General features: G+C 49.3%; 1 protein-coding gene across 1 annotated transcript in view; it reads left to right on the top strand.

The window, feature by feature from the left end:
* LOC141173622 (mucin-2-like) overlaps nucleotides 1-26,443 on the top strand; it is a 212,298-nt gene that overhangs the window by 17,301 nt on the left and 168,554 nt on the right. The window contains exons 3-5 of the mRNA XM_073657923.1: nucleotides 1,332-1,446; nucleotides 5,391-5,481; nucleotides 16,202-16,317. Coding sequence (XP_073514024.1) covers nucleotides 1,332-1,446; nucleotides 5,391-5,481; nucleotides 16,202-16,317 — 322 coding nt within the window. The remainder of the gene's footprint in view (nucleotides 1-1,331; nucleotides 1,447-5,390; nucleotides 5,482-16,201; nucleotides 16,318-26,443) is intronic.

Below are 26,443 nucleotides of genomic sequence, written 5' to 3' on the forward strand. Positions count from 1 at the left end.
TTGTTTCCAGTATACCTAATTACTTTCTGGTGGAAAAAACCTCAGGCCTTAGTAAGACAAAGGTCATTTTCAGTTCTTACTGGTACCACGCATGGACCAACTACATTCTCCTTTCTCTGTTTCAAACCTCCTCTGTTATTTTCTCTCAGAAACTACTCCACAAAGTGAGGTCAACAGAACATAACCAGTAAAGTCTTTACCTTCCCTTAAAGGCTGATGTGGCGCCCCTGAGGGTTCAGTCGCCACAGAGGTACTGCATCTCACCCAGAGGTGTGGTATCTCACTCTCAGGTAAGGATGGAGTACTGCCCGGGACCCACACACTTGCATCCATTACACTGTTGTTTATCATGGTTACCACTCTGCTACAGTGAGCGGGAGGTTACCGCTCACTTTAGCAGGCTCGTAACCATGATAAACAACGGGTTACTAGGTGCGCGTGTGCCCCTAGTAACCCGATGTTTACCATAGTTACCAGCCTGATTGTTGCTCCCGCTGGTCACACACAGCGATGTGTGCTGACCAGCGGGAGGGCAACGACCAAAAAATGGTCCAGGACACTTTGCAGCGATCAGCGACCTCACAGCAGGGGCCTGATCGCTGCAAAGTGTCACACATAGCGACATCACTGGTGAGGTCGCTGTTGCGTCACCAAAACCGTGACACAGCAGCGATCTCGCTAGCAATCTCGCTATGTGAGACGGGGGCTTAAATCAGGAGAACAATTACTGGGTTGGCAAGTCATCAGTGGTGTGTAGGATAGGGGCTGGCTGACTAGCTCATTTTGATAGCTTAGCCAGTCCCGTCTCTGTCTATGCATCAACCGTGACAGAGAAGGGAGCTAACTTGGCTATTGAAATTAGCAAGTCTGCCCCCATAACACTTAGCATTGGTTATATCATATGCCCACACATTAAATGTTCTTATGTGTCAAATCCAAGCCAGAAGTGGAGCTTTTGGGACTGGCCTTAATATCTACATATCAGGCTCCTTCTTATTAATACATTCTATATACTTATATCCCAAACATATTTATTCATTTATTCTAAACCTTATTTTTTTTTTAAATGACACCCCTTTAACATAAGCCAATAACCCTCTTTTGACATATTAATTAAAGGGTTAAATATATAAAATTATTTAAGAATTCAAATAAATTTACAAGAGATGAATTTCCAGTTTAGGATTAGGAGTCAGCGAAACCAATATCTGGATAACTCCCAGATGCCTACAGATTTTTTTTTTCAAACAAATCTGATGTAAAGTATGTTTTTAGGATGATTTTTATATACATGAGATCCAGAATTCATATGCTCATTGTTATTTTTTCAGTGTGAAGACACCTTATTACACATTTGGGATTCTCATTCACAAAAATGATGATTATTATAAGATATACACGAAGGTCGGCCTGACCCTCATGTGGAATAAAGAAGACGCTGTCATGGTAAGTTAAAACGCTCAGTTCAACTGCTGGTGCCTATTTCTCCTGAATGGTCTAACTAGAGATCAGAAATTCAAAAAAGAAGTTTTTCTTTCTATCAAAGTCCCACAAAACACCGGAATAATAAAAAATCTGTGTAAAATACTGTTCTATTTTAGGTCTGATTCAGCCTCCAGGTCCAGGGAGCAACAGCTATTCCACCACCTTCCCTTTAGCTAAGCCCTTAAGAGCTGCTAGAAATGTCATTTGCTGTACTATTGATCACCAATAATTTTTAATGAACACAGTCACATAGAATCAGAAAGGAAATGTTTGGTAAATTCCATTTATTTATTTTACTTCCTTATATAGCACTATTAAAGGGGTATTCCCATCTCCAAGATCCTATTCCAATATATAGTAGGTGTAATAATAATAATATTAGAAAATACCTCCAATTAGAAATGCAGTGTAGTTCTTCTGATTCGCTATGTCGCTTACCCCATGTGCAGGGCATTGCAGTAGCTTAGGTATCCATGGTTATGACCACTAGCAGCTAACTGTCACTATATGAGTAGTTGTAACCTTGGATACCTAAGCTATGCCCTACACATGGGGTAAGCGACAAAGCAAATCAGAAGAACTATACTACATTTCTAATTGGAGGTATTTGCTAATATTATTTATTACTGCACTTACTACATATTAGGATAGGATCTTGGAGATGGGAATACCCCTTTAATTCCACAGCACTGTGCAGACATCATCATCACTGTCTTACTGGGGCTCACTATCTAAATTCCCTACCAGTAAGTAATTTAAATGCATATTGCTTATATTTTTAGCACCATTTTAACCCCTTTCTGACGTGTGACCTAATAGTACGTCATGGTGACCTGAGCCGATTGGACCAATGATGTACTATTAGGTCACAAGCGGTGCGGGGCGATTGCCGCCGGGTGTCAGCTGATTGTCACAGATGACACCCGATACTATGTGCAGGGAGTGGTCCTGCACCGCTCCCTGCACACTAACCACCTCAATGCAAAGTCGATCGCAGCATTGCGGGGGCAATGGGTGGTGATTGCCGATACTCACCTCTCCTGCCTGCGTCCAACGCTGTCTGCCGCAGCTCCTGGATGTTGCCATGACGACCTGATGTTGTTATGACAACATCCGGGTCACCAGACAGCAGGAAGATACTTTGGTCATGCGCAGTGCATGACCAAAGTATCTTCTCCCTCTGTAGCAGTGACAGCCTTTATAGCACAGGGAACTGCTGCTGCTCTCTATGCTATACAGGCGATCTGAAAATAAAATGAGAAAGTCCCATAGTGGGAAAAGATGTAAAAGTAAAAAAAGAATCAGAATGTGAAAAAAAAAATATATTGTAAAAATATATAAAAAAATGAAGAAAATAATCCAAATAAATAAAAATATATTGTACCAATAAATGAATATTATTGTGGAAAAAGAAACAAACAATAAAAGTACCCATATATGGTATTGCCATGCCGGGAACGACCTGTCCTATAAAGCAGTCCCTCTAGTTAGCCCCTTTAGTGAACACGATAAAAAAAAAAAAAAAAAAAACAAGAAAAAACATGCTTTATCATCATACCGCCAAACAAAAAATTAAATAAAACGTGATCAAAAAGACAAATGCAACTAAAAATGGTACCACTGAAAACGTCATCTTGTCCCGCAAGAAACAAGCCGCCATACAACTCCATCGGCCGAAAAATAAAAAAGTCATAGCTCTCAGAATAAAGCGATACAAAAATTTTTTTTTTCTATAAAATAGTTTTTATTGTGTAAAAGCGCCAAAACATAAAAAAATATAAATGTAGTACCACTGTAATCATACTGACCTGAAGAATAACTCTGCCTTATTAATTTTACCACACGCAGAACAGTATAAAAAAAAAAAAAAAAAAAACAATTCCGGAATTGTTGGTTTTTGTGTATTCTCCCTCCCAAAAATCGGAATAGAAAGCGATCAAAAAATGTTACATGCCCAATAATGGTACCAATAAAAACATCAACTTGTCCCGCAAAAAACAAGCCGTCACATGACTCTGTCGGCCGAAATACGGAAAAATTATAGCTCTCAAAATATGGTCATGCAAAAACTAGTCTTTGCAAAAAAAAAGTGTCTTTTAGTGGGTGACAGCTGTCAATCATAAAAACCCGATATGAATCTGGCATCGCTGTAATCCCACCGACAAAAAGAATAAAGCGGTCTAATCACTTATACTGCACGAGGAACGGCGTGAAAAATAAACTCTAAGGTTAGGGTTATGCTAGGGTTAGGGTTGTGCTAGGGTTAGGATTGGGATATTTTCAAAAGTAAAGAAAAAAAATGACGATGATATGGCGACTAATGTTGAGCGCAAGTGCTCACTACTTGAGTTTGCATTGGGTGCTCGGGTATGCACCGAGTATAGCGGGTGCTCGAGTGACATCCTCAAGTCTCCTCCCCATATGTTTTGCAGCTGTTATACAGCCAAAAAAACCTTGCGGGGATTGCCTGCCATGCACGAGCGATCCCTGCATATTGTTTTTTTTTGGGTGTCTAATAATCGTGAAACATGCGAACGGAAACTCGAGCATGTCACTTGAGCACCCACGATACATGGTGCATACCTGAGGACCCGATGCAAACTCAAGTAGCGAGCACTAGCACTCAAGACTAATGACAACTTATTCAATATGATGACCTAATGTTAATAAATTCTGTGTCGTACCTCTGGGTTCAAAATGTTCACTATACCCTTTGATAAAATCCTTGAGGGGGCTAGTTTCCAAAATGGGGTATTGGCGTGCTCAGGAGGAATTGCACAACAAATTGCATGGTGCAATTTCTCCTGTTACCCTTATGAAAATGCAAAATTGGATGCTGAAAAATATTTTTGTTGCAAAAATATAGAATGTAGAATATTTTATTTTTACGGCTCAATTTCCTAAACTTCTGTGAAGCACCTGGGGGGTTCAAGGTGCTCACCACACATCTAGATAAGTTCCCTGAGGGGTATAGTTTTCAAAATGGTGTCACTTGTCGGGGGTTTCCACTGTTTAGGCACATTAGGGGCTCCCCAAATGCAACATGGCGTCCGCTAATTATTCAAACAAATTTTACATTCAAAAAGTCAAATGGCGCTCCTTCCTTTCCAAGCCCTGCTGTGTGCCCAAACAGTGGTTTTCCCCAACATATGGAGTATTGGCATGCTCAGGAGAAATTGCACAAAAAATTTTGGGGTCCATTTTTTCCTGTTACCCTTGCAAAAATAAAAAAATGGGGTCTAACAACATTTTTGTGAAAAAAGTTAAATGTTCATTTTTTTCTTCCACATTCCAAAAATTCCTGTGAAGCACCTGAAGGGTTAATAAAGTTCTTGAATGTGGTTTTGAGCAACTTGAGGGGTGAAGATTTTAGAATGGTATCACTTTGGGTATTTTCTGTCATAAAGGACCACCAAAGTCACTGCATATGTGATGTGGTCCTTAAAAAAATGGTTTTGTAAATTTTGTTGGAAAATTTAGAAATCGCTGGTCAACTTTTAACCCTTATAGCTCCCTATCAAAAAAAATTTGGGTTCCAAAATTGTGTTGATGTAACGTAGACATGTGGTAAATGTTATTTATTAACTATTTAGTGTGACATATCTCTCTGATTTAAGGGCATATAAATTCAAATGTTGAAAGTTGCGAAATTTTCTAAATTTTCACCAAATTTCCATTTTTTTCACAAATAAATGCAAGAGTTATCCAAGAAATTTTACCACTATCATGAAGTACAGTATGTCACGAAAACACATTCTCAGAATCAGGGGGATCTGTTGAAGCATTCCAGAGTAATTACCTCATAAAGTGACAGTGGTCAGAATTGTAAAAATTGGCCCGGTCATTAACGTGCAAACCACCCTTGGGGTAAAGGGGTTAAGTAACACTGTGTCGTTCTTTTTCAGTTGGAGTTGGACCCAAGTTTCAAAAATCATACATGTGGCCTCTGTGGGGACTACAATGGAGATCCTAAAAATAGTGAATTTCTCTCAGAAGGTTAGTTGTTTTGGAAAAATGTCTCATTCAGACAAATTTGTCCTAACTATTTTTATTAACTGTGAACTTACAATATTTTGTCTCAAAAATTATTAAAGGGAACCTGTCAGTGTCACACAGTGTAGGAAAGACAAAATGCAACACAAAGGGATGAGGGGAAGGGAGCCCAGACACTAAGGAAAGAGGGGATGGAGACCTCCTAGGCTGATCAGATATCACCCTGTCTTCCCTACCGTCCCTATATTGGTTTTTCACCAGTCGCCAATCAGGAACCTAAAACCCTGCATCTCCCTAGAGCTAGGTCCTGGCTAAGGAAGGGGGAATGAGCGCTAGTCAGTCCCCACTAACAACTAAACACAGCAAGGGGAGACAGACACGGGGGAAGTAACTTAGCTTGAGCCAACTTCAGAGAGAGTACACACACGGCCTCTTAGCACCAAAGAGGAAATAAGTAGACTACAACAGCTCCAAACCTTGACAAGGGGTCATGTGAATATCACTGGCACCTCCCTACAGCAAACAAGAAGTATTTAAACACCCAGACCTGGGTGTCAATTAGCTGGAGGGAGGTAGCCGCTGGGTCCTAGAGTGAGACAGATCTAAGAAGGTGTCTGTAATGCCAAAAGAAGAGATCTCCTGCAACCAAGTGCAGGACGACTGTCTGTCACATCTGACACACCCGTGACAGTCAGCTGATACATGCTGCCCAAACCGTGGCCGCTGCCGGGGACCGAGCCACGCTATTGACTAGTCATAGAGGTGTGTCCCTGTCGGCTTCTCCCCACCCGCTGACAGTGACTGACATGCCTCTGGCTATACGTGTTTGCAGGCAGAGGCTTCCCAGTCACTGTCAGCGGTCAGGGAAAAGCTTCCGGGGACCTGCTTGTATGACTAGTGCACAGTGCAGCTCCATCCCTGGCAGCTATTAAAAGTATGTTTTTCTCTGAAATGTCATAGTGTTTCAGAGAAAAAAGTACATGGTTGGTATACTACAGCCAGTGGCTGTTACATGCTGCCCACGGATTGGGCAGCAAGTATCGGCTAACAGGTCCCTTTAAAAGTGAAACATAATAAACCTTCTTCTTCTTGACCTGTCCTCTGCTTTAGATACAGTTGACCACTGCCTCCTACTACAGATCCTCTCTTCCTTTGGCGTCAAAGACCTTGTCCTATCCTGGATCTCCTCATACCTTTCTAACCGCACATTTAGCGTCTCCCACTCCCACGCTACCTCCTCACCCCGCCCCCTCTCTGTTGGAGTCCCTCAAGGCTCTGTCCTAGGACCCCTACTCTTCTCAATCTATACCCTTGGCCTGGGACACCTCATAAAATCCTCTTGCTTCCAGTACCATCTGTATGCTGATGACACCCAGATCTACCTCTCTGGCCCAGACGTCACCTCTCTGCTGTCCAGAATCCCAGCATGTCTTTCAGCCATATCCTCCTTCTTCTCCTCCCGCTACCTCAAGCTCAATGTGGACAAAACTGAACTAATTATCTTTCCACCATCTCGCATATCCTTCCCACCTGATCATTCTATCACAACAAATGACATCACTCTTTCCGCTGTACCGACAAGCCGCTGCCTCGGAGTAACCCTTGACTCTGCCCTGTCCTTCAAACCCCACAGCCAAGCTCTCGCCACCTCCTGTCGCCTACAGCTCAAAAATATTTCCAGAATCCGTCCTTTCCTCAACCCTAACTCTACTAAACTGCTTGAAACATCCTCCTCTGTGGCCTCCCTGCTAACACTCTCGCACCCCTCCAGTCTATCCTCAACTCTGCTGCACGACTTGTTCATCTCTCGCCTCGCTACTCCTCTGCTAAGCCCCTTTGCAAATCGCTTCGCTGGCTCCCATTCCCCCAGCGTATCCAGTTCAAACTACTAACACTGACCTACAAAGCCATCCATAACCTCTCTCCTTCGTACATCTCTGAACTAATCTCTCGATATATTCCCTCATGTAACCTTCGGTCCTCCCAAGACCTCCTTCTCTCCTCCACACTTATCCGTTCCTCACCCAATCGCCTCCAAGATTTCTCCCAAATATCCCCCATCCTCTGGAATTCTGTGCCTCAACACATCCGATTATCCACCACATCCGGATCCTTCAAACGGAACCTGAAAACCCATCTCTTCAAGAAAGCCTACAGCCTGCAATGACCCTGCTGCCTCTGAAGCGCCCCCTGGGCCTGTGCTGTGCAGGGGGATACCCGGAGCCGGATCGCTGGGGGTTGTAGTCTCAATGTGGCGGTGACCCGGTCCGTGCCCAGGGCGGTCAAACCAGTGGCAGTCTATTGGTATTGTAATTGTCCGACTACGCCACCCGTGGATTGCGGTCAGTGGGGACCGCCGCTGCGCTGCCGACCGCTGAGGCTGATGTTGTTTGCGCAGCTGAGTATGGGATAACTCCCCACGGGAGAAGTATTGCCTCAGGGCAGCTAGTGTGGATGATGGGAGTGATGGTGTGAGCGTCCCAGTAGTAATGGTGCTGGTGCGGCGATGAAACACAGAGACGTGTGGTGCAGTTCAGGGTCTTTACTGATGGTATAAAGCAGACCCTCCCGGGAGTACTGGTTAGCAATAGGGGCCTGGTCAGTCTGTGAGCAAGCAGGATCTCCCCTGGCCAGGTGGAGTTGTAGGCCTCCCCGACTATCTGCACTCTTTCCTGGCTACCTTGCTCTATGCGGGTAGAAGTAGCCCACGTCCCTGAGTATACCGTGTGGTGCTCACCCGTATGGCCGGTGACTTGGGGCCTTCCGTTAGCCTCCGCTTCACGATGGCGGTGCTGGTCCCTTGCTTGTGACCGTGCCTCCGGGCTTCTATGGCCAGAGGACATGGAATCCCCTGCCGGTTGGATTCCGCTGCTGGACCTGGATGTCCCCACAGCCTCGGACTCCATGTCCGGTATTAGTGTCTTCAACCAGGGCGAACTCTGCTCAGCTCCAGCCCCTGGTATTCAGCTACTGTTCCTACAGAGCTCCTGGTTCTTACTTTTCCCTCTCCAGGCTCTGACTACTCTGCTTGTTCTGCAGGCTCTGTCTCTGTCTGCTCTAATCCCGCCCCAGACCCAGTTTATAAGGGCAGATTCCTCCCCTCCCAGGTCTGGGTGGGCCGTGTTGCATGCTTAAGGCTCCTGACCAGAGAAACCTCCCACTTGCTCTCAGACATAATATCTCTATTACTGTGGCAACCAGACCCCTGGGGTGTCACATTCCCCCCTAGTAAATTTTAGTACTCCGGGACTAAACACATTTTTAAAGAAACATAAATACAGGGTATAACAATAATACAATAACATATTTACAAGAAGCTTTAGTTCTTTAAAGGTCACGGCGTGTCCGCAACTGGGTGTCCATATCACCCAAGGTGAAGCTTTAAGCGAAGTAGGGGACCTGTCCAAAGCAAACCCCTTGCGTTGTCCTTGGGCGTGGCTGCAAGGCTGGAGCTAGCTACTTTGGGCCGCAAGTAGGCCACGCCAGACAGGTTTTCTCTTCCGCGGCCGTCTTCACAAGAGACACCAAGGTGCAACTATCTACAAAACTGTTCTGGTTATCCAGTGTCCATAACCTGTTAGTCCATAGAAATCTGCAGGGTAACTGAGAGACATAATTAATAACAGGCAACAAACATAAACCATAAACATTTTCAAGAAACAGGTAAATTCACAGTGGATTAGTTTAGATTCTCCAGCGAGCGGGCATTTGACCTCTAGTGACTCTAGTGGACCTACGGAGCTCACTAACTGGTCCTGCACTACAGGGTGTAGGAGGTGTTATGGGCAAGCTGGGCAGCTGTCTGCACACTCTTTGGCTCACTAGGGGCACGGCAGGCTCACTACTAGCAGAGGGTTGATTCTCCTGGGCTGCTGGTGTGGACTCTTCTGCCTCCTGGGCCGGCTGCTCTTCCAGCTCTACCTGGTCTTCTGTAGGCACTTGAGGGGCTGGCTGGAGAAAGGTGAGGACGGGCACCACGATAGCGTTGTTTACTTGTGTCCAGGACCGGAGAAAGTCTCCGAGTACGGTGGTGATCATTTCCTCCTTTTCCTCTACGGGTTGAGGGTCTTCCTGATCTTCATCCGTGCTTTGCAACTTCTCGGGGCACTTTTTCAGGTGCTCTCTGGAGACAGTGGCTGTGGTCTCTCCTCCATCCTTGCTGATGACGTACACCTTTGGATTATTGTGGCTTGAGGGCAGTACGGTGTACGGGTCCTTTTCCCACTGGTCGTCCAACTTATGGAGCCGCCTTTTTCTTTTCAAGACCTGCTCTCCAGGTACCAGGGGAACAGCGGGAGCATGTTGGTTAAAAGTTCTCTCCTGCCTTTCTCTTGATTGACAGAGACTTCGCTCGACGCTCTCTTGTACTTTCCGGTACTGCTGCTGCCGTTCTGTATCCCAGTCTGTCTCTGGTGAGGTGTCCTCGGGTATCAGGACTCCCATATCCAGGTCAACAGGCAGCTTACCAGGTCTTGCTCGCATTAGGTAAGCCGGGATACAGTTGGTGGAACCTACCGGGATGTGGTTATGCAGGTCCACCAGATCGGGCAGTTTCTCAGGCCACAGACTGCGTTCTTCCAGGGGCAATGTTTTTAGCAGATCTATCACCACCTGGTTCATCTTCTCGCAGAGTCCATTGGTTTGGGGGTGATCGAAGGCTGGTCCTTGGTCCGTCAGCACTTGGTCCGGGTACCCGTGTGGGCGGCAGAAGTGCAGCTGGAAGGCTCTAGCTGCTGTTTGTGCTGTTAAGTCTTTGACGGGGACCACCACTAGGAATCGGGAGTAGTGATCCACGATGGTTAGGGCGTAGACATACCCGCTTCTGCTTGGAGCCAGTTTAACATGATCCAGAGCGACCAGTTCCAGCGGCTGCCTGGTGATGATGGGCTGCAGGGGAGTCCTCTGGCTGGCACGGTCCCTTCTTCTTAGATTGCACGGGCCACAGTCTCTACACCACCTCTCAATGGCTCCTCTCATGCCTATCCAGTAGAACCGTTCACGCAGCAGGAACTCCAGCTTCTTCCATCCGAAGTGCCCGGCTCCATTGTGGTAGGCCTCCAGCACCATAGCCGCATCCCGTCTCGGTACCACCACCTGCCAGATCAGCTCATGTGTCCGGGAATTGACCATTCTGCGGCACAACTTCTCCTTGTAGGGGAACAGTCTGCTCTTCTCCGTCCACAGTTGCTTGGTCTCTTCCGGAGCGTCTGGGTCTAGGCGGGCGTCAGCCTGGGTCAGCATCTCCTTCACCAGACGGACTGCGGGGTCACTGTCTTGCGTCTCTGCCCAGTTGTAGTGGGGTAAGGGGTTGAACATAGCGGATCGCTGGCCCCTCACACGGTGGGAATACTGGGTAATCCCATGACAGTGAAACGCAGGGAGTTCGATCTCTTCCAATTCTTCCGGATCCTCCCCTTCATCCGGTAAGTTTGGCATTCTGGACAGGGCGTCCGCGTTGGTATTGGAGTGTCCTGCCCGGTATTTGATTGTGAACTCAAAATTGGACAGGCGGGCCATCCATCTCTGCTCCAGGGCACCCAGTCTTGCAGTGTCCAGGTGTGTCAACGGGTTGTTGTCCGTGTACACGGTGAACCTGGAAGAGGCAAGGTAATGCTTGAAACGTTCGGTTACTGCCCACACCACTGCCAGGAACTCGAGCTTGAACGAGCTGTAATTCTCAGAGTTTCTTTCCGTGGGTCGCAGTTTTCGGCTGGCGTAAGCAATTACCCGTTCTCTCCCCTGCTGGATCTGGGACAGTACGGCTCCTAACCCGATGTTGCTTGCGTCCGTGTAGAGGATAAAGGGCTGGTTGTAATCAGGGTACGCCAGGATTTCATCCCCCGTGAGGGCCATCTTCAGCTGGCGGAAGGACTCCTCTTCCAGCTTTTCCCATTTGAAGGGTGGCTTCTGGTTTTTGGCCTTCCTGGACTGGCCTATCAGGAGGTCCTGCATGGGAGCTGCCTTCTTGGTAAGACCGGGAATGAATCTTCAGTAGTAGCCTACCAACCCGAGGAACTGCCGCACTTCCTTTATGCTGGATGGTCTTGGTCAGTCCTTAATCACGGTGATCTTGTCAGGGTCGGGGGCTACTCCGTCAGCACTCACCACGTGTCCCAGGTATTGTACCTTTGGCTTCAGTAGATGACACTTTGAGGGTTTTACCTTTAGGCCATAGTTCGCCAGGGCTTCAAACACTTCTGCCAGGTGTTCCAGATGGTCCTCATAGGTCTTGGAATAGACAATGACGTCGTCCAGGTATAATAGGACCGTCTCGAAGTTCCGGTGTCCCAGACAGCATTCCATCAACCGTTGGAAGGTTCCTGGTGCGTTGCAGAGCCCGAACGGCATACAGTTAAATTCGCTGAGTCCCATCGGGGTGGTGAATGCGGTTTTCTCCCGGTCCGCCTCTGCTACAGGAACCTGCCAGTACCCGCTAGTGAGATCCAAAGTAGAGAAGAAGTTAGCAGATTTTAATGCAGCTAAGGACTCTTCTATCCTTGGTAACGGGTACGCATCTTTGTGTGTGATACGGTTGACCTTCCTGTAGTCTACACACATTCTCATGGTGTTGTCTTTCTTTTTCACTAAGACTAGTGGAGCTGCCCAGGGGCTACAGCAGTCCCTAATTACTCCAGCCTCCTTCATGTCTTCTAGCATCCCCTTGGCGTGTTGATAGTGTACAGGGGGTACGGGTCGATATCTCTCCTTTATGGGAGGATGGTCTCCCGTTGGGATGTGATGTTCTACCCCCTTTACTCGCCCAAAGTCTAGCGGGTGTTTACTAAACACTCTCTCATACTCTTGAACCACCCGATAGACTCCCTGTTTTTGGTGTGAGGGAGTGGAGTCAGTACCCAAATGCAGTTGCTGACACCAGTCCTCCATTGGTTTCTTAGAGCCGTTACCTTCCTCTGGTTGAGATGGAGGCAAGGGTTCCACGGCCTGTACAGAGTTCTGGTTGATGGTGAACAATTTGGCTAGCGTGGCATACCGGGGCAGGTATACTTCTCTCTCCCCGATATTGATGATGCGGACGGGCACCCTCCCATGGCGTACATCGACCACCCCCCGTGCTGTAAAAATGGTGGGCCTACTGTCTGAGTAGACGGGTTCTACCATTGCTTGGTAGTCTCTACCTCTTAGACCAATAGCTGCCCGGCACCAAATCATCATCTCACTTTTCGGGGGCATGGCAATAGGGAACGGGTCACACATTCTCACGCTACCTATCTCACCACCAGATAGTTCCACCTGTTGCCGTTTCATCAGTGCCTGGATCTCTTTTTGGAGGACACGCTGCTGGCTGGAACTGGCGTTCTTGGCAACCTGCTGCAAAATAAGAATCACCTCTGCAAGACAGTATTCAATTACGTTAGTACCTAGGGTGATTTTTGGGTGACTCTCATGACGGTCAATGTCCACAATGATAAGTCCTTGTGCCGGCAGTTCAACTTTACCGACCTTGATGGTCATTTCCTTAAATCCTATCTGTGGCACGGGCTGACCATTGCTGGCGATAATGCTCAGGTCGTCATCCGGGTAGCGGGTTATGTCCGAGTCATTCCAGTACTGCTTGAAGAGCACGTACGGGATGGTGGTGACCTGTGACCCGGTGTCTAGTAGGGCACTCATAGGAATGCCATCCAGTACCACAGGCAAGACCGGACGTCCCCCTACGTATTTGTCACGCCAGTTTGATGGGCCTGATGATCTTATGCCTGGGGGTTGGCCCTCTACCCCAGGTTGTGCCCGTTTAAATTACAGTACCTTGCCAAATGTCCGGGTTGATTGCAGCGGCGGCAGATGGGTCATCAGTCCTCGTTGTATCTGTCGCTGGGTCTTCCTCTGGTCGGTGGGGTCCTCCTCAGTCGGCGCCACGGGACGTCCTCCGGTCCGGATGCCAGCTGGATCTTTTCTGGAGAAGAGACCTGTAAAGACTGCACAGTCCTGGTTAGCGCGGCAACACTCTTAGTCAGCTCTTGGACCTGGTGGTGCAGGTCTGTTGCCGGGTCATTGTTCAAAGCCTGCGCATCAGCTCCCACAGGACCTGCAGACAAGGGCGCCGTCTCCTGGTGGTAAGTGATAGCAGGGCGCCTGTGGGTCACAGCGCCACCTGGTGCCGGTTCTCGGAGCACCTGGATGGCTCTGTCCTTGAACTGTGCAAAGTCCAGGTCAGGGTCCTGTAAGGCTTTTGCCCGCAACTGGGTTCGGTGGGCATTGCACAGTAGACCCTCAATAAATTGTTCGGTCAACAGCTTGTCTTCATTTCCCACGCTGTCAGGGTCTGCCTGCTTAATGGCTCTCAGGGCCTCTTGTAGGTTTAGAGCATAGTCTCTTATACTTTCATGTGCCCGTTGTTTGCACCCGTAAAATCTTAGTTTTATCTCGGCTGAGGTGCGGGTGTCAAATGTGTCTTTCAGCCGGGCTAGTATCTCTCTGACAGTCCTCTTCTTCCCAGGTGACCAGGACTTTACCTCCCTTTGGGCTGCCCCGATTAACTGGGCCACCAGAATGCTCACTTTTTGCTCTTCTGTGAGGGGGTATACCTGGAAGAGGCTATCAAGTCTTTCCCTAAAGTCACTCAGGGTATGTGACTCCCCTGAGTACTGGGGTAGCCAGGTTGCCCCCGGGATATAGGGCATGGTGAATGGCATGACCGCTGCAGCGGTTGCGCTGGCGGCCGGTGTGGCGGTGGAGCTCCCCTCAGTGTCCGACATCCTCCTTCCCCCCTAGTGGACCATGGCCTACCTTGCGATGCTCTTCTTCCGTAGGCCGCGGCTCCGCAGTTGATCGTCAGGGTTGAGGACCTGGCGTCGCGCTCCGATGACGTCAGCGTCGCTCTTCCTTCCTTCCAGGACCTTACGCAGCATCGGAGCGTGGGGCGGAGCGTGGGGCGGAGCTTCGGATCTCGCGCGCTTTTGGCGTCCACGCCCCTCTTCTTCCCGCTCGGCGTCCCGAAGATGGCGTCCGAAGGCGGGAAGCAGCTGCGGATGGCGGGAAGAAGGTAGAAGACGGCGGGAAACGGTCCAAGATGGCGTCTGATTGCGGGAATCGGCTCCGGATGGCGGGAAACGACTCCGGACGGCGGGAAACTTCACCACAGGTAAGTTCAAAAGTCTTTTTCAGACACGCAGTACCCGGTGGTTGCGGGCACGAAATCCTGCCGACTACGCCAAAGTTGACGCGCCCCCTGGGCCTGTGCTGTGCAGGGGGATACCCGGAGCCGGATCGCTGGGGGTTGTAGTCTCAATGTGGCGGTGACCCGGTCCGTGCCCAGGGCGGTCAAACCAGTGGCAGTCTATTGGTATTGTAATTGTCCGACTACGCCACCCATGGATTGCGGTCAGTGGGGACCGCCGCTGCGCTGCCGACCGCTGAGGCTGATGTTGTTTGCGCAGCTGAGTATGGGATAACTCCCCACGGGAGAAGTATTGCCTCAGGGCAGCTAGTGTGGATGATGGGAGTGATGGTGTGAGCGTCCCAGTAGTAATGGTGCTGGTGCGGCGATGAAACACAGAGACGTGTGGTGCAGTTCAGGGTCTTTACTGATGGTATAAAGCAGACCCTCCCGGGAGTACTGGTTAGCAATAGGGGCCTGGTCAGTCTGTGAGCAAGCAGGATCTCCCCTGGCCAGGTGGAGTTGTAGGCCTCCCCGACTATCTGCACTCTTTCCTGGCTACCTTGCTCTATGCGGGTAGAAGTAGCCCACGTCCCTGAGTATACTGTGTGGTGCTCACCCGTATGGCCGGTGACTTGGGGCCTTCCGTTAGCCTCCGCTTCACGATGGCGGTGCTGGTCCCTTGCTTGTGACCGTGCCTCCGGGCTTCTATGGCCAGAAGACATGGAATCCCCTGCCGGTTGGATTCTGCTGCTGGACCTGTCTGTCCCCACAGCCTCGGACTCCGTGTCCGGTATTAGTGTCTTCAACCAGGGCGAACTCTGCTCAGCTCCAGCCCCTGGTATTCAGCTACTGTTCCTACAGAGCTCCTGGTTCTTACTTTTCCCTCTCCAGGCTCTGACTGCTCTGCTTGTTCTGCAAGCTCTGTCTCTGTCTGCTCCAATCCCGCCCCAGACCCAGTTTATAAGGGCAGATTCCTCCCCTCCCAGGTCTGGGCGGGTAGTGTTGCATGCTTAGGGCTCCTGACCAGAGAAACCTCCCACTTGCTCTCAGACATAATATCTCTATTACTGTGGCAACCAGACCCCTGGGGTGTCACACCTCCTCAACAACACCGAAGCTACTGCAACCCCCAACCTACTGTCTCCTCCCCACTCCTGTAGAATGTAAGCCCGCAAGGGCAGGGTCCTCTTCCCTCCGTACCAGTCTATCATTGTTAGTTTGTTTACTGTAAGTGATATTTTTACTTGGTATGTAACCCCTTCTTATGTACAGCACCATTGAATCAATGGCGCTATATAAATAATAATAATAATAATAATAAACTCCAAAGAGTTTTAAAAAACTTTTCTTCAAGTAAATATGACCTCAAACAGTATTTCTAAAAATATATGTTCAGTTTAGTGATAATAAGGATATGTGGCTTGGACTTCCACTGTGATTATGCTACTTCTTAGAAAGGTCTTAAAGGGACACTCTAGAAAAGTCTGTAAACACTATGTTAGTGCTGGCCATAGATTCATATAACACCAGAAATAGAAGTGATGCACTGCCGTCAGGTACTAATATTTATCTCCTGTCTTCATATAACTATTTCAGCTACAGATAATACTTTCAGCTCTATACATTTTGGAAATCAGCAGAATATTAATGACCCAAATGAAGAATGTAACGACACAGAGGAGACTCAAGTCACTAACCCAGCAAACTGTTCTAAATACGTAAGTATGTGAGTTAAGAGTCCTGGCCAAGCCAGCTTGTAAAGAAAATTACATGCTTTCAGGTAGGGAAAGTTTGGCGCCAATAGTGGAATGTGCAGCTTACTGTGTGAGGCGCTAGACAAGAGTGTGTTTAGTCTGAGCAGTCATATGGTAGGACTTCGGTCACCTAGAAGAGCAAGATGGTCCCTCAATGGTATAGCGTAGGTGTGAAAGCTTTCTGTTGTGGAGGTGTTGAACTGATGGTTTGAGGACATAATGAGGAGCTCTACGAGGATCTGAGAGGCTTGTTTAATAGTGAGTTGACTTCTAAATGAAAACGACTACTGCTGCTGGTTTTGATAAGTGAGACATGAAATAGATTTCAGATGTAAATCTAGGGTCTAATAGAGTTTGAATGCCTAACCAGTGATGGCTTAATGGAGTTGTCCACTACTTTACAACTTGCTTATCGGACCAAGAGTGCTTAAGAAATAAAATAGAAAACATACTCTCCTACTGGACCAGTGCTGCTGCTCCATTCTGCTGCATCTTCTGCCAGGCTTCTGACTTCTTCCTTTGGCAGTGGTGTCATGTAACATCAGCAGCCAATTAGTGGCAACAGTTCCTCTGCAGCCTTGTTATTCCATCTGAACTAGGAGAGCTTTTAAAAGCCTTTAAAGTTAGTATACAGCCCCATTAAGTGTATTTTCAGCCTGAGTAATTAGCTCCAAAAGGTATGGTCGCACGGCGGCTCAATCAACTCTGTGAACCAGGGAGGGACCGAGCAGAGGGACCAGGTGCCACTCTGGGACTGACCTTGTGTGAGAGCAGGTGACTCCCACGGGTCAGATGGCAGGAACTGACCGGTACAGCGGATGAGCACGGCTGGAAGGCTGACGGGTTGTTTGGGTAGACAACCTAGCGGGCACGACAGGTAACAGGCAGGTGCTCCAGGTAGGCAGGCTGGCGGGCACAACAGTTAACAGGCAGGTGCTTCCAGGTAAGCAGGCTGGCGGGCACAACTGGTAACAGGCAGGTGCTTCCAGGTAAGCAGGCTGGTGAGCACGGCAGGTAACTGGCAGGCAGACTGGCGAGCAGGACTGACAGGCAGACAGGCGGGCAGGAGTGACAGGCAGACTTGAAAGCAGGACTGACAGGCAGACTGGTGGGCAGGACTGACAGGCAGTGGGACCTGAGGGCTGAAGCAAGTGTTAGCACACGGAACAACAACCATTGCACAGGCACCTCCATATTGGAGGAGGTACTTTAAATAGGGGAAGTCCTCCGGCCGGGGACTTTTTAGGACGGCGCGCGCGGACCCTCTAAGAGGGAGGGAGCGCGCGCCCTAAGCACAGTGCCCGGGGAGCTGCGCGCGGTGCACGCCACAGTAGCTGCAGGACGGGAGCCAGAAGACGCCGGGCCAGGGCAGTGGCGGTGAGGGGAACGGCGTCTCTGCCCGGCAGGAGGCAGAGACGCCGATGCTACAAAGTGTTCCTCTATTTCATCAACAAACAGTAGCATAACAGACTTATTCTCATGAGTGTCTAGTGCATACACCTTCATAAGATATTCAGGAGGTATTGGCATATAGGCTTATTCTTGACTGTGAATATTGTCACACCAGACTGTTGATGCCTGAGTGTGAATAGGAGACAGCTGGAGACTGCTGCCAGTGTTTGAGTAACTGATACATGGTAACTGAGTGGGTAGGCTTCAAATTGCTAGAAATGAGCTTCTGACATTGCTGCTTTCAGAGGTGACTGTGAGCATAGCCTGTGACAAGCACTGTGAGAGTGTGCTGTACTGTATTGTGAGTAGTGTTGAGCCACCCCCGTAGTGTTCGAGTTCGGTTCGGTTCGTCGAACACCCGTGTGTTCGCCGAACTGTTCGTCGAACTGTTCATCGAACACCTTCGAACACCGTTAAAACCAATGGCAGGCAAACAAAAACACATAGAAACACATAGAAAACACCTTCAAAGGTGTCCAAAAGCTGACAAACTGCTCAGAAGACATAACTAACACATGGAAAAGTGACAAGTACATATAGTCATGCGAAAAGAAAAGAGGTGGAGGAGTAAAAGGAGGGGGAGACACAGATATAGGCATGTCATGCCCTTCTAAAATCCAAAAAGTGAGAAGCCGACACGGCCTGTCCGTTCCTGCCCGTGCCACCTCCGTGTCGCCGGGTTTGTGCCAGAGCCGCGGTGAACCCTGACGGCCAGCCCCCCTCTCCCAATACTGGTGCCTGTCCGCTGGTGGGTCGAGCGAGCCCCCCTGTGGTGGAGGCAGCTCTAAGCTTTTTAATTTAAATTGTCTCTCTAATTTGAACGAATACACTTTAAATCCTTTTACAAGGATCTATTGGAGGGCAAGTCTCATGCAAGCAGCCGCATAATTCCAGCTCCAGTAGCGCCACTAAAGCTGCTGCAGTTAAAAAGCTTTTATAAGGATCGAGCTCGGCTGTCCACCGCAAGGCATCCTACTGCCAGTCCCAGCCCCTATGCCTTGGGGTGCCTCCTGATGCTCTTCACTGAGTATCCCGTGGTCCCGAATCATTTCCTTTGAAAAACTTAAGTGTCCAAACTACAGGTGGTGTAGCTTGCTTAACAGCCGGGATAATCCGCTGACTAGCAGACACTGCTACTAGGCACAAAGTATTTCCTGGGCTAGATGCAGTTAAAAATTTGTAATTAGATAGTCTCGTTGGATGCTGAGAAAGCATTCCATAGAGTCTCCTGGCACGCCATATATTATTCTCTTAAAAAACTTTGGGTAGGGGTCTAGGGGACCCTTTTATAGCCAAAATCACGGCCCTGTATCGCAATACATCACCTAGGCTGAAGATAAATGGAACTGTAGCACCCTGAGGGCTCGGTTGCTACAGAAGTATTGCACCTCACCCAGAGGTGTGATATCTCACTCTCAGGTAAGGATGGAGTGTGGATCAGGACCCGACACCTGCATGCATTACACCACATTGCCGTGGGGCAGGGCGACCAATATGCCCCTGAGATGGGCACGACAGTCCCTGTCCCTGGCTGGAGTGGGGGGAGGGAACACTGAGGAAGGGGAACCCTGTAGTGCAGGAGCAGGGAGGAAGCAGTTCCTGGGTGCATTGAGAAGGGAGTATAAAAGGTGGACAACCTCTTAGTTCAGTGCAGAGAAGTCTGAGCAGAAGTGACAGGGAGCAGGGGCTCTGCATGAGCTCTGCTCCGGAGGCGGGCCTAGTAACAGAGGCCCAGGCCTGGAAGAGGGAGAAGGAAGGAAGAGGAGCGGAGAAGGCTCCAGGAACAAGGAATGAAGGGATCCCAGGGGTGCGGACGGGCGAGTCGCCACCGCATGCCCGAATCCACCTGCGTGGAGGGGTCAGGCCACAGGGGGAGACCGATCCCCGAAACTAGTGGAGGCAGGAAACGACCCTCAGCTAGAAACCGGAGGCTGTGACATTTTATGTGGCGCAGCCCCTCGCTACACCCGCTAGGAAGGCACCACATAGGGTCAGGGAAACTGGCGCCAAGTTTACCAAGAGGAGGCCCGAGGCAGCCGGACAGAAGGGTTGGTAAGAAAGGCCAGACAAAGGACACACAAAGGGGGTCCTGTGAAGCGCTCCAAAGTTATCTGGGAGTTGTCTGAGCCCCTCACCTGGTGAGCACAGTACGACGTGGGCAGCCGTTACCTGCAGAAGTGGTCTGGATAATAAGAGCTGTGAGTAAAGGTCCTGGACTGCATCACTGACTTCGTGTCGTTACTGCTGCTGCCCTGCACCATCACCCCCATCCTCCGCATACACTGCCCTGAGGCTATACTCCTCCCGTGGGGAGTTATGCTACGCTCTGCTGCACCCACAACACCAGCCTCAGCGGTCTGCCCTGCAGCGGCAGTTCACTCTGACCGCAATCCACAGGTGGCGTAGTCAGACGTTTAAACACCAAAACCACATAAATAGTTCTGCCACTGGTTTGACCGCCCTGAGCCACGGAACCGGGTCGCCGCCACGGAGACTACAACCACCAGCATCCACCAAAAAGGGTCCGGCTCCGGGTGTCCCAAGGCCCAGGGGGCGCGTCAGAACATTTTCATCACCTTTCATAATCACCAATGGGACAAGGCAGGGATGTCCTCTGTCCCCTCTCTTATACATCCTAGTGACGGAGCACCTGCTCTCATCAATTCGCCATAACCCCAATATTAGGTGGATTGAGGTGGGAGGCACCGAGTACAAGTGCTCTCTATTTGCTGATGATGTCCTAGTATATATCACTCAATCACATATATCCATCCATGCTGTTATGGCTGAAATAGATCACTTTGTTACATGGTCAAATTTTAAAATCAATGCAGCGAAGTCTGAGGCCCTCGATGTCTCCCTCCCCAAATCCATACAGGATTCCATCCAGTCCAACTTTCCCTTTGCCTGGCCCTCACAGGGTATGAAATACTTAGGAATTCCTATTCATAGAGACCTCTCCCGTCTATGTTATCTTAATTTTGGGCCCTTTATTGAACAACTCCATACAGACCACGGTTGGCAAGTTAGAACTGTAAGATTCACTACGTGAACCACTGGTGTTTTGTGGAAAAGCACATGTACACTGTGTTCCAAATTATTATGCAAAAAGTGTTTAGGAGTGATAAGGGAAGAATTTGTTTGCTTGTCAGTTAAATTCATTGATGGTGATGTGTGTCAGGGCTCTTTATATCACTGTAAGCAATTGCAGACACCTGTGCTAATTAGTTTGGCAGGTGTGTCCAATGAAAGGCAAGACTACTTAAGAAGGCTGTCCCACATTATTAAGCAGCCTACATTTTCTGCCAAAATGGGAAAGAAAAAGGATGTGTCGGCTGCTGAGAAGCAACAAATTGTGGAGTATTTAGGTCAAGGCATGACTACAATCAACATTGTGCGATGATCAGGATGAAGTGTCTTGGCAATCAAGAAGTATGTAGCTGATTCACAGTACACACGTGTGCGTGCTGATAAGGGCAAATTGAGGACTCTTTCCTACAGGCAATTACGTCAGGTTAAAAGAGCAGCGGCAAAAAAGCCTTGTCATAGCAGCAGACAAGTTTTTGAAGCTGCTGGTGCCTCCAATGTCCTCCGAACAACAAGATGCAGGGTCCTTCAGAGGTTTGCAGCTGTGCGTACGCTATCCTGTCGACCTCCTCTATCCACTGCACACAAGCAGAAACGGTTCCAGTGGGCCAAACAATACATGAAGACTGATTTCAAAACTGTTTTGTTCATGGATGAGTGCCGTGCAACGCTCGATGGTCCAGATGGATGGAGTGGAGGATGGCTGGTTGATGGACACCCCACGCAAACACGGCTACAGCGCCAACAAGGAGGAGGTGGAGTTATGTTTTTGGCTGGAATCATGGGGAGAGAGATTGTCGGTCCCTTTAGGATCCCTGAAGGGGTAAAGATGAACTCCATAATGTATGTGGAGTTTCTCAAACAGCACTTCCTGCCATGGTTCAAGAAGAAGAACCGTGTATTCCACAGCAAGATCATTTTCATGCATGATAATGCACCGTCTCATGCTGCACATAACACATCTGCATCTCTGGCTGATATGGGCATAAAAGGGGACAAACTTATGGTGTGACCCCCATGCTCCCCTGACCTCTACCCCATTCAGAACCTCTGAAGCCTCATCAAAAGGAGTGTCTATGATGACGGGAGGCAGTTCACATCTAAGCAACAGCTCTGGGAGGGTATTCTGTCCTCATGCAAAGCAATTGAAGCAGAAACCATCCAAAACCTGACAAATTCAATGGACGAGAGAGTTCAGAAGCTCCTTTCGAACAAGGGGTCCTATGTGCAAATGTAACATCACCTAGAATAAAGTTTTGAGTTGAAAACTGTTTGATTTCAGTTTCTAATAACCTGCTAATGCTTATAATTTCAAAAATGACCATTTTTTTGGTCTTTATTAAAATGAAAAGGTTGATCGAAGAGTGTGGGGGATCTAAGAGTGTGGCAACCCAGTAGTCTGGATTACATCGAATTCTGACAATCTGCTGCACACTGCTACAAAGCCCAAGATACAGATAAACATGATTAGTAATTTTAAATCTGGTGGAGCTTAGTATAGATGGCCTAATAGAATCAGTACTGCACACTGCTACTGACGCGCCCCCTGGGCCAGTGTTGTTGGGGATACCCGGAGCCGGATCAGATGGGGGTTGTAGTCTCCGAGTGGCTGTGACCCGGTCCGTGCCCAGGGTGTCAAGCTCAGTGTGTGGCAGTCCTTATGATGTTACTAGATGTTCTTTTGTGTCGACTACGCCACCCGTTGATTTGCGGTCAAAAGGCCGCCGCTGCAGCAGGGTCCACTGAGGCTGGTGATGTGTGTGCAGCTTAGGTAGTATAACCCCCAACGGGAGGGGTATAGCCTCAGGGGGTCAGCCGTGGAGGATGGTGGTTGTGAAGGTGCAGCAAGGAGACTCAGAGGCATAAAATGCAGTTCCAGGGTTTTACTTACTGGTGTTGCTCGGGTCACTGTGTACAGCAGTGACCACCCAAGCCGTGCTGCGTCCACCAGGTCCTGGACTCGGTCAACTCCCAGGCAACTCCGGAGTGTGTTCCTGAGCTCCTTTCTGTCTCTCCCTTCTTCTGGCCGTTCCCACCAGGGATCCACCTAAGTCCGGCTCCCTCGGGCCTCTTGTTGGTCAAGCCTCCTCTGGGCTCCCTGACCCTATTCTTGGTCTGCCTTCCGGGTGGATTTAGTGGGTGATCGTGGCAGATCCTGCCCACGACCTCCGGTTCCTGGCTAAGGTGTGCTGTAGCCTCTGCCAGCTTGGGATCCGGTACCCTGTTGCCGACCCTTCACCCTATTAGCTCTCTTATGGGCTCTTGGGGTCCCCTCTGCGCCTCTGGGTCTCTCTCTCTTCTCCTCTGCTCTGCTTCTCAGGTTACACTCTGACAGACTGACGTCTCACAGACTGACAACTGACTGACTGACTGACGTCTCACAGACTGACCCTGATCTAAGATGGTGCCCACCTTATATACTCCCTCTATGTGTGAGCTCAGGTGACCAGCACCCAATGAGCTCCTAGCTTTACCCAGGCTGCTCCCCCTATCTGCCCCTACACTACTGGGATGTTCCACCCCCCTCCCACTCCAGCCAGTAACAGACACTGTCGTACCTGCACATTTCTCTAGTGGGAATACCATCGGTCTGTTCCCCGGAAATGGGATGTGTGTAGTGCATGCAGCCTACTAGCTCAGTTCCACACTCCATCCTTACCCGGGAGTGGAATATCACACCTCTGGGTTGAGGTGCAATACCCCTGTAGCAGCCGAATCCTCAGGGTGCTACACTACAAAGCCCAAATTATTTTCCAGCCAAGATACAGATAAACATGATTAGTAATTTTAAATCTGGTGGAGCTTAGTATAGATGGCCTAATAGAATCAGTACTGCACACTGCTACAAAGCACAAATTATTTTCCAGCCAAGATACAGATAAACATGATTAGTAATTTGAAAGCTTAAAACGGTTGGTGAGGTGATTTTAACCAATCATCAAGCTTTTACTCTCCCCAGGATGACACAGGGGTAGAAAAGTCGTTTCGGATCCATGATTTGTTCATCTTTATGAACGTGAGTCTGTCTACATTATCAGTGGAGAGCCGCGTGCGCTTATCTGTCAGCACACCACCAGCAGCGCTGAACACACGTTCAGACAGAACGCTGGCTGCGGGGCATGACAAGATCTCCAAGGCGTAAGTGGCTAGCTCCGGCCATTTATCCAGATTGGAAGCCCAAAAAGAGCAAGTGTCCAGTGACACAGTCATGGCTTCAATGTTTACTTGGAGATACTCCTGTACCATCGTCTCTAGGCGTTGACTATGTGTCAGACTTCTTGTCTCCTGTGGCCTTGCAAAGGATGGGCTAAAAAAGTGGTGAAATGATTCCGCAAAATTGATGTTACCAGCAGATACTGTGTTTCTGTTACGGTTTGAGTGCTGAACACTCGACGGTCCCACGGTTGGCAAGTTGGAACTGTGAGATTCACTACGTGCACCACTGGTGTTTTGTGGAAAAGCACATGTAAAATTCTGCAACAGTCTCTGCTGATACTCCTGCATGCGTGCATCCCTTTCTATGGCAGGAATAATTTCTGCAAATTTACTTTTGTACCGGGGATCTAACAGTGTGACAACCCAGTAGTCAGGATTATTTCTAATTCTCACAATTCGAGGGTCATGTTGCAGGTAGTGCACCAAGAAGGCACTCATGTGTCTTGCGCATCCAGGAGCACCAAGTCCCTGTTGTGTTGGTGGCAAGGTAACAATCATGCTTCCTTCCTCTGTCCTCTCCCCCCAACCTCGCACAACAGAAATGTGATCAAGGTCTCCCTCATCTGATGAGTCTTCCATCAGTTCGTCCTCCACTTCTTCCTGGGCTCCTGCACCTTCCTCACTAGTTTGGCTGTTACCATGCGCCCTGGTAAAACCATCTCCCCACCCTCACATGCCTGCCGTCTTGGTGCTGCCGACCGTCTGGACCTTGCAGATGTTAGCCCTTCCGCATACAACTCCTCCTCCTCTACTTCCTCCACCTCCTCTTGTGCCACCACCTGACTCCGAATTCTGTTTAACATGTGCTCCAGCATGTAAATCACCGGAATAGTCATGCTGATAATGGCATCGTCAGCACTAAACATCTTTGTCGCCATTTCAAAACTGTGCAGAAGGGTGCATAGGTCCCTGATCTGAGACCACTTCTCCAGCGTGATTTGCCCCACCTCTGGATCTCGTTGGCCCAGGCTATACGTCAGAACGTATTGCACCAGGGCTTGTCAGTGCTGCCACAGTCGCTGCAACATGTGCAGAGTTGAATTCCACCGGGTAGGCACATCGCATTTTAGCCGGTGAAGTGGCAGGCCAACGACTTCTGTAGAGATGTAAGTCACTGAGCTGCGGGATGCGAACGGCAGAAGTGAGCACACAGCGACCGTGCCCTCTGCAGAAGGCCATCTAGTCCGGGATAGTGGGCTAAAAATTGCTGGACAACCAGGTTCAACACGTGAGCCATACAAGGCACGTGTGTGACATTGCCCCGGCGAAGGGCTGCACCCAGGTTTGCAGCATTGTCGCACACGGCCTTCCCTGGTTTCAGGTCCAGTGGAGACAACCATTCATGAAATTGGTTCTCCAGAGCTGACCACAACTCCTCAGCTGTGTGACTCACATTTCCCAGACATTTCAATGTAAAAACCGCCTGATGACGTTGAGCCCTACTGCCAGCATAGTAAGGAGGTGTGCAGGATCCCTTCTGCGCAGTTAGAAAGCTTGTGGCATGACCAGACAGGCTTTGGGCGCAGGTGGAGGACCGAGAGGAGGTTGAGGAGGCAGAAGCAGTGTAGGAACTTTGAGATAAAGAGGATTGACGCACAACTCGTGGGGACGGCAAGACTTGGACAGCAGCCCCTTGTCCTGCTGTCACCATAGTTACCCAGTGCCCAGTCAGCGACAAGTAACGCCCCTGTCCATGCCTCCTCGTCCAAGTGTCTGTGGTGAAATGCACCCTGTCACACACAGAGTTTCTCAAAGAAGCGGTGATGTTGTGTGCGACATGCTGGTGGAGCGCAGGCACACCTTTCTTTGAGAAGTAGTGCCGACTGGGCATCTCGTACTGGGGCACTGCGACGGACATAAGGTCTCGAAAATCCTCTGTGTCCAACAGGCGGAAAGGCAGCATTTCTGTAGCCAAGAGCTTGCAGATGGTGAAATTCAACCTCTTAGCTTTGTCATGGCTAGGAGGAAATGGTCTTTTACTTGTCCACATCTGAGGGACCCAGGGCTGGCTGTTGTGCTTAGACGGGGTTGATAAGGGTGTCCCCGGCAAACTGCCGGTCTGTGAGGAAGATGCAGGCGGACATGTTAGGTTGCCTTGATCCAAAGGTGGTGCTATCGATGTCGGACAGCGCTCAACACCAGCTGGTGTTACCACCTCCAAAGAAAATCATGACCTGCCAATCACGCTGGCTGTTGCGGGTAAAGAGGTGGCAGGTCTGCGTTCCAAAACAGGTGTGACTGCTGTCCCCCCCAGTCACAGAGGATGAAGAGGCAGCGGATGCACAAGATGTGGCAGACGGTGGTTGGCCCGGCCGGCTAGGCCGCATTGTAGCAC

Source organism: Phyllobates terribilis, unplaced genomic scaffold (genome assembly GCF_046119375.1).
Source record: "Phyllobates terribilis strain yellow unplaced genomic scaffold, ASM4611937v1 Scaffold_13__5_contigs__length_258822181, whole genome shotgun sequence".
Lineage (NCBI taxonomy): Eukaryota > Metazoa > Chordata > Amphibia > Anura > Dendrobatidae > Phyllobates > Phyllobates terribilis.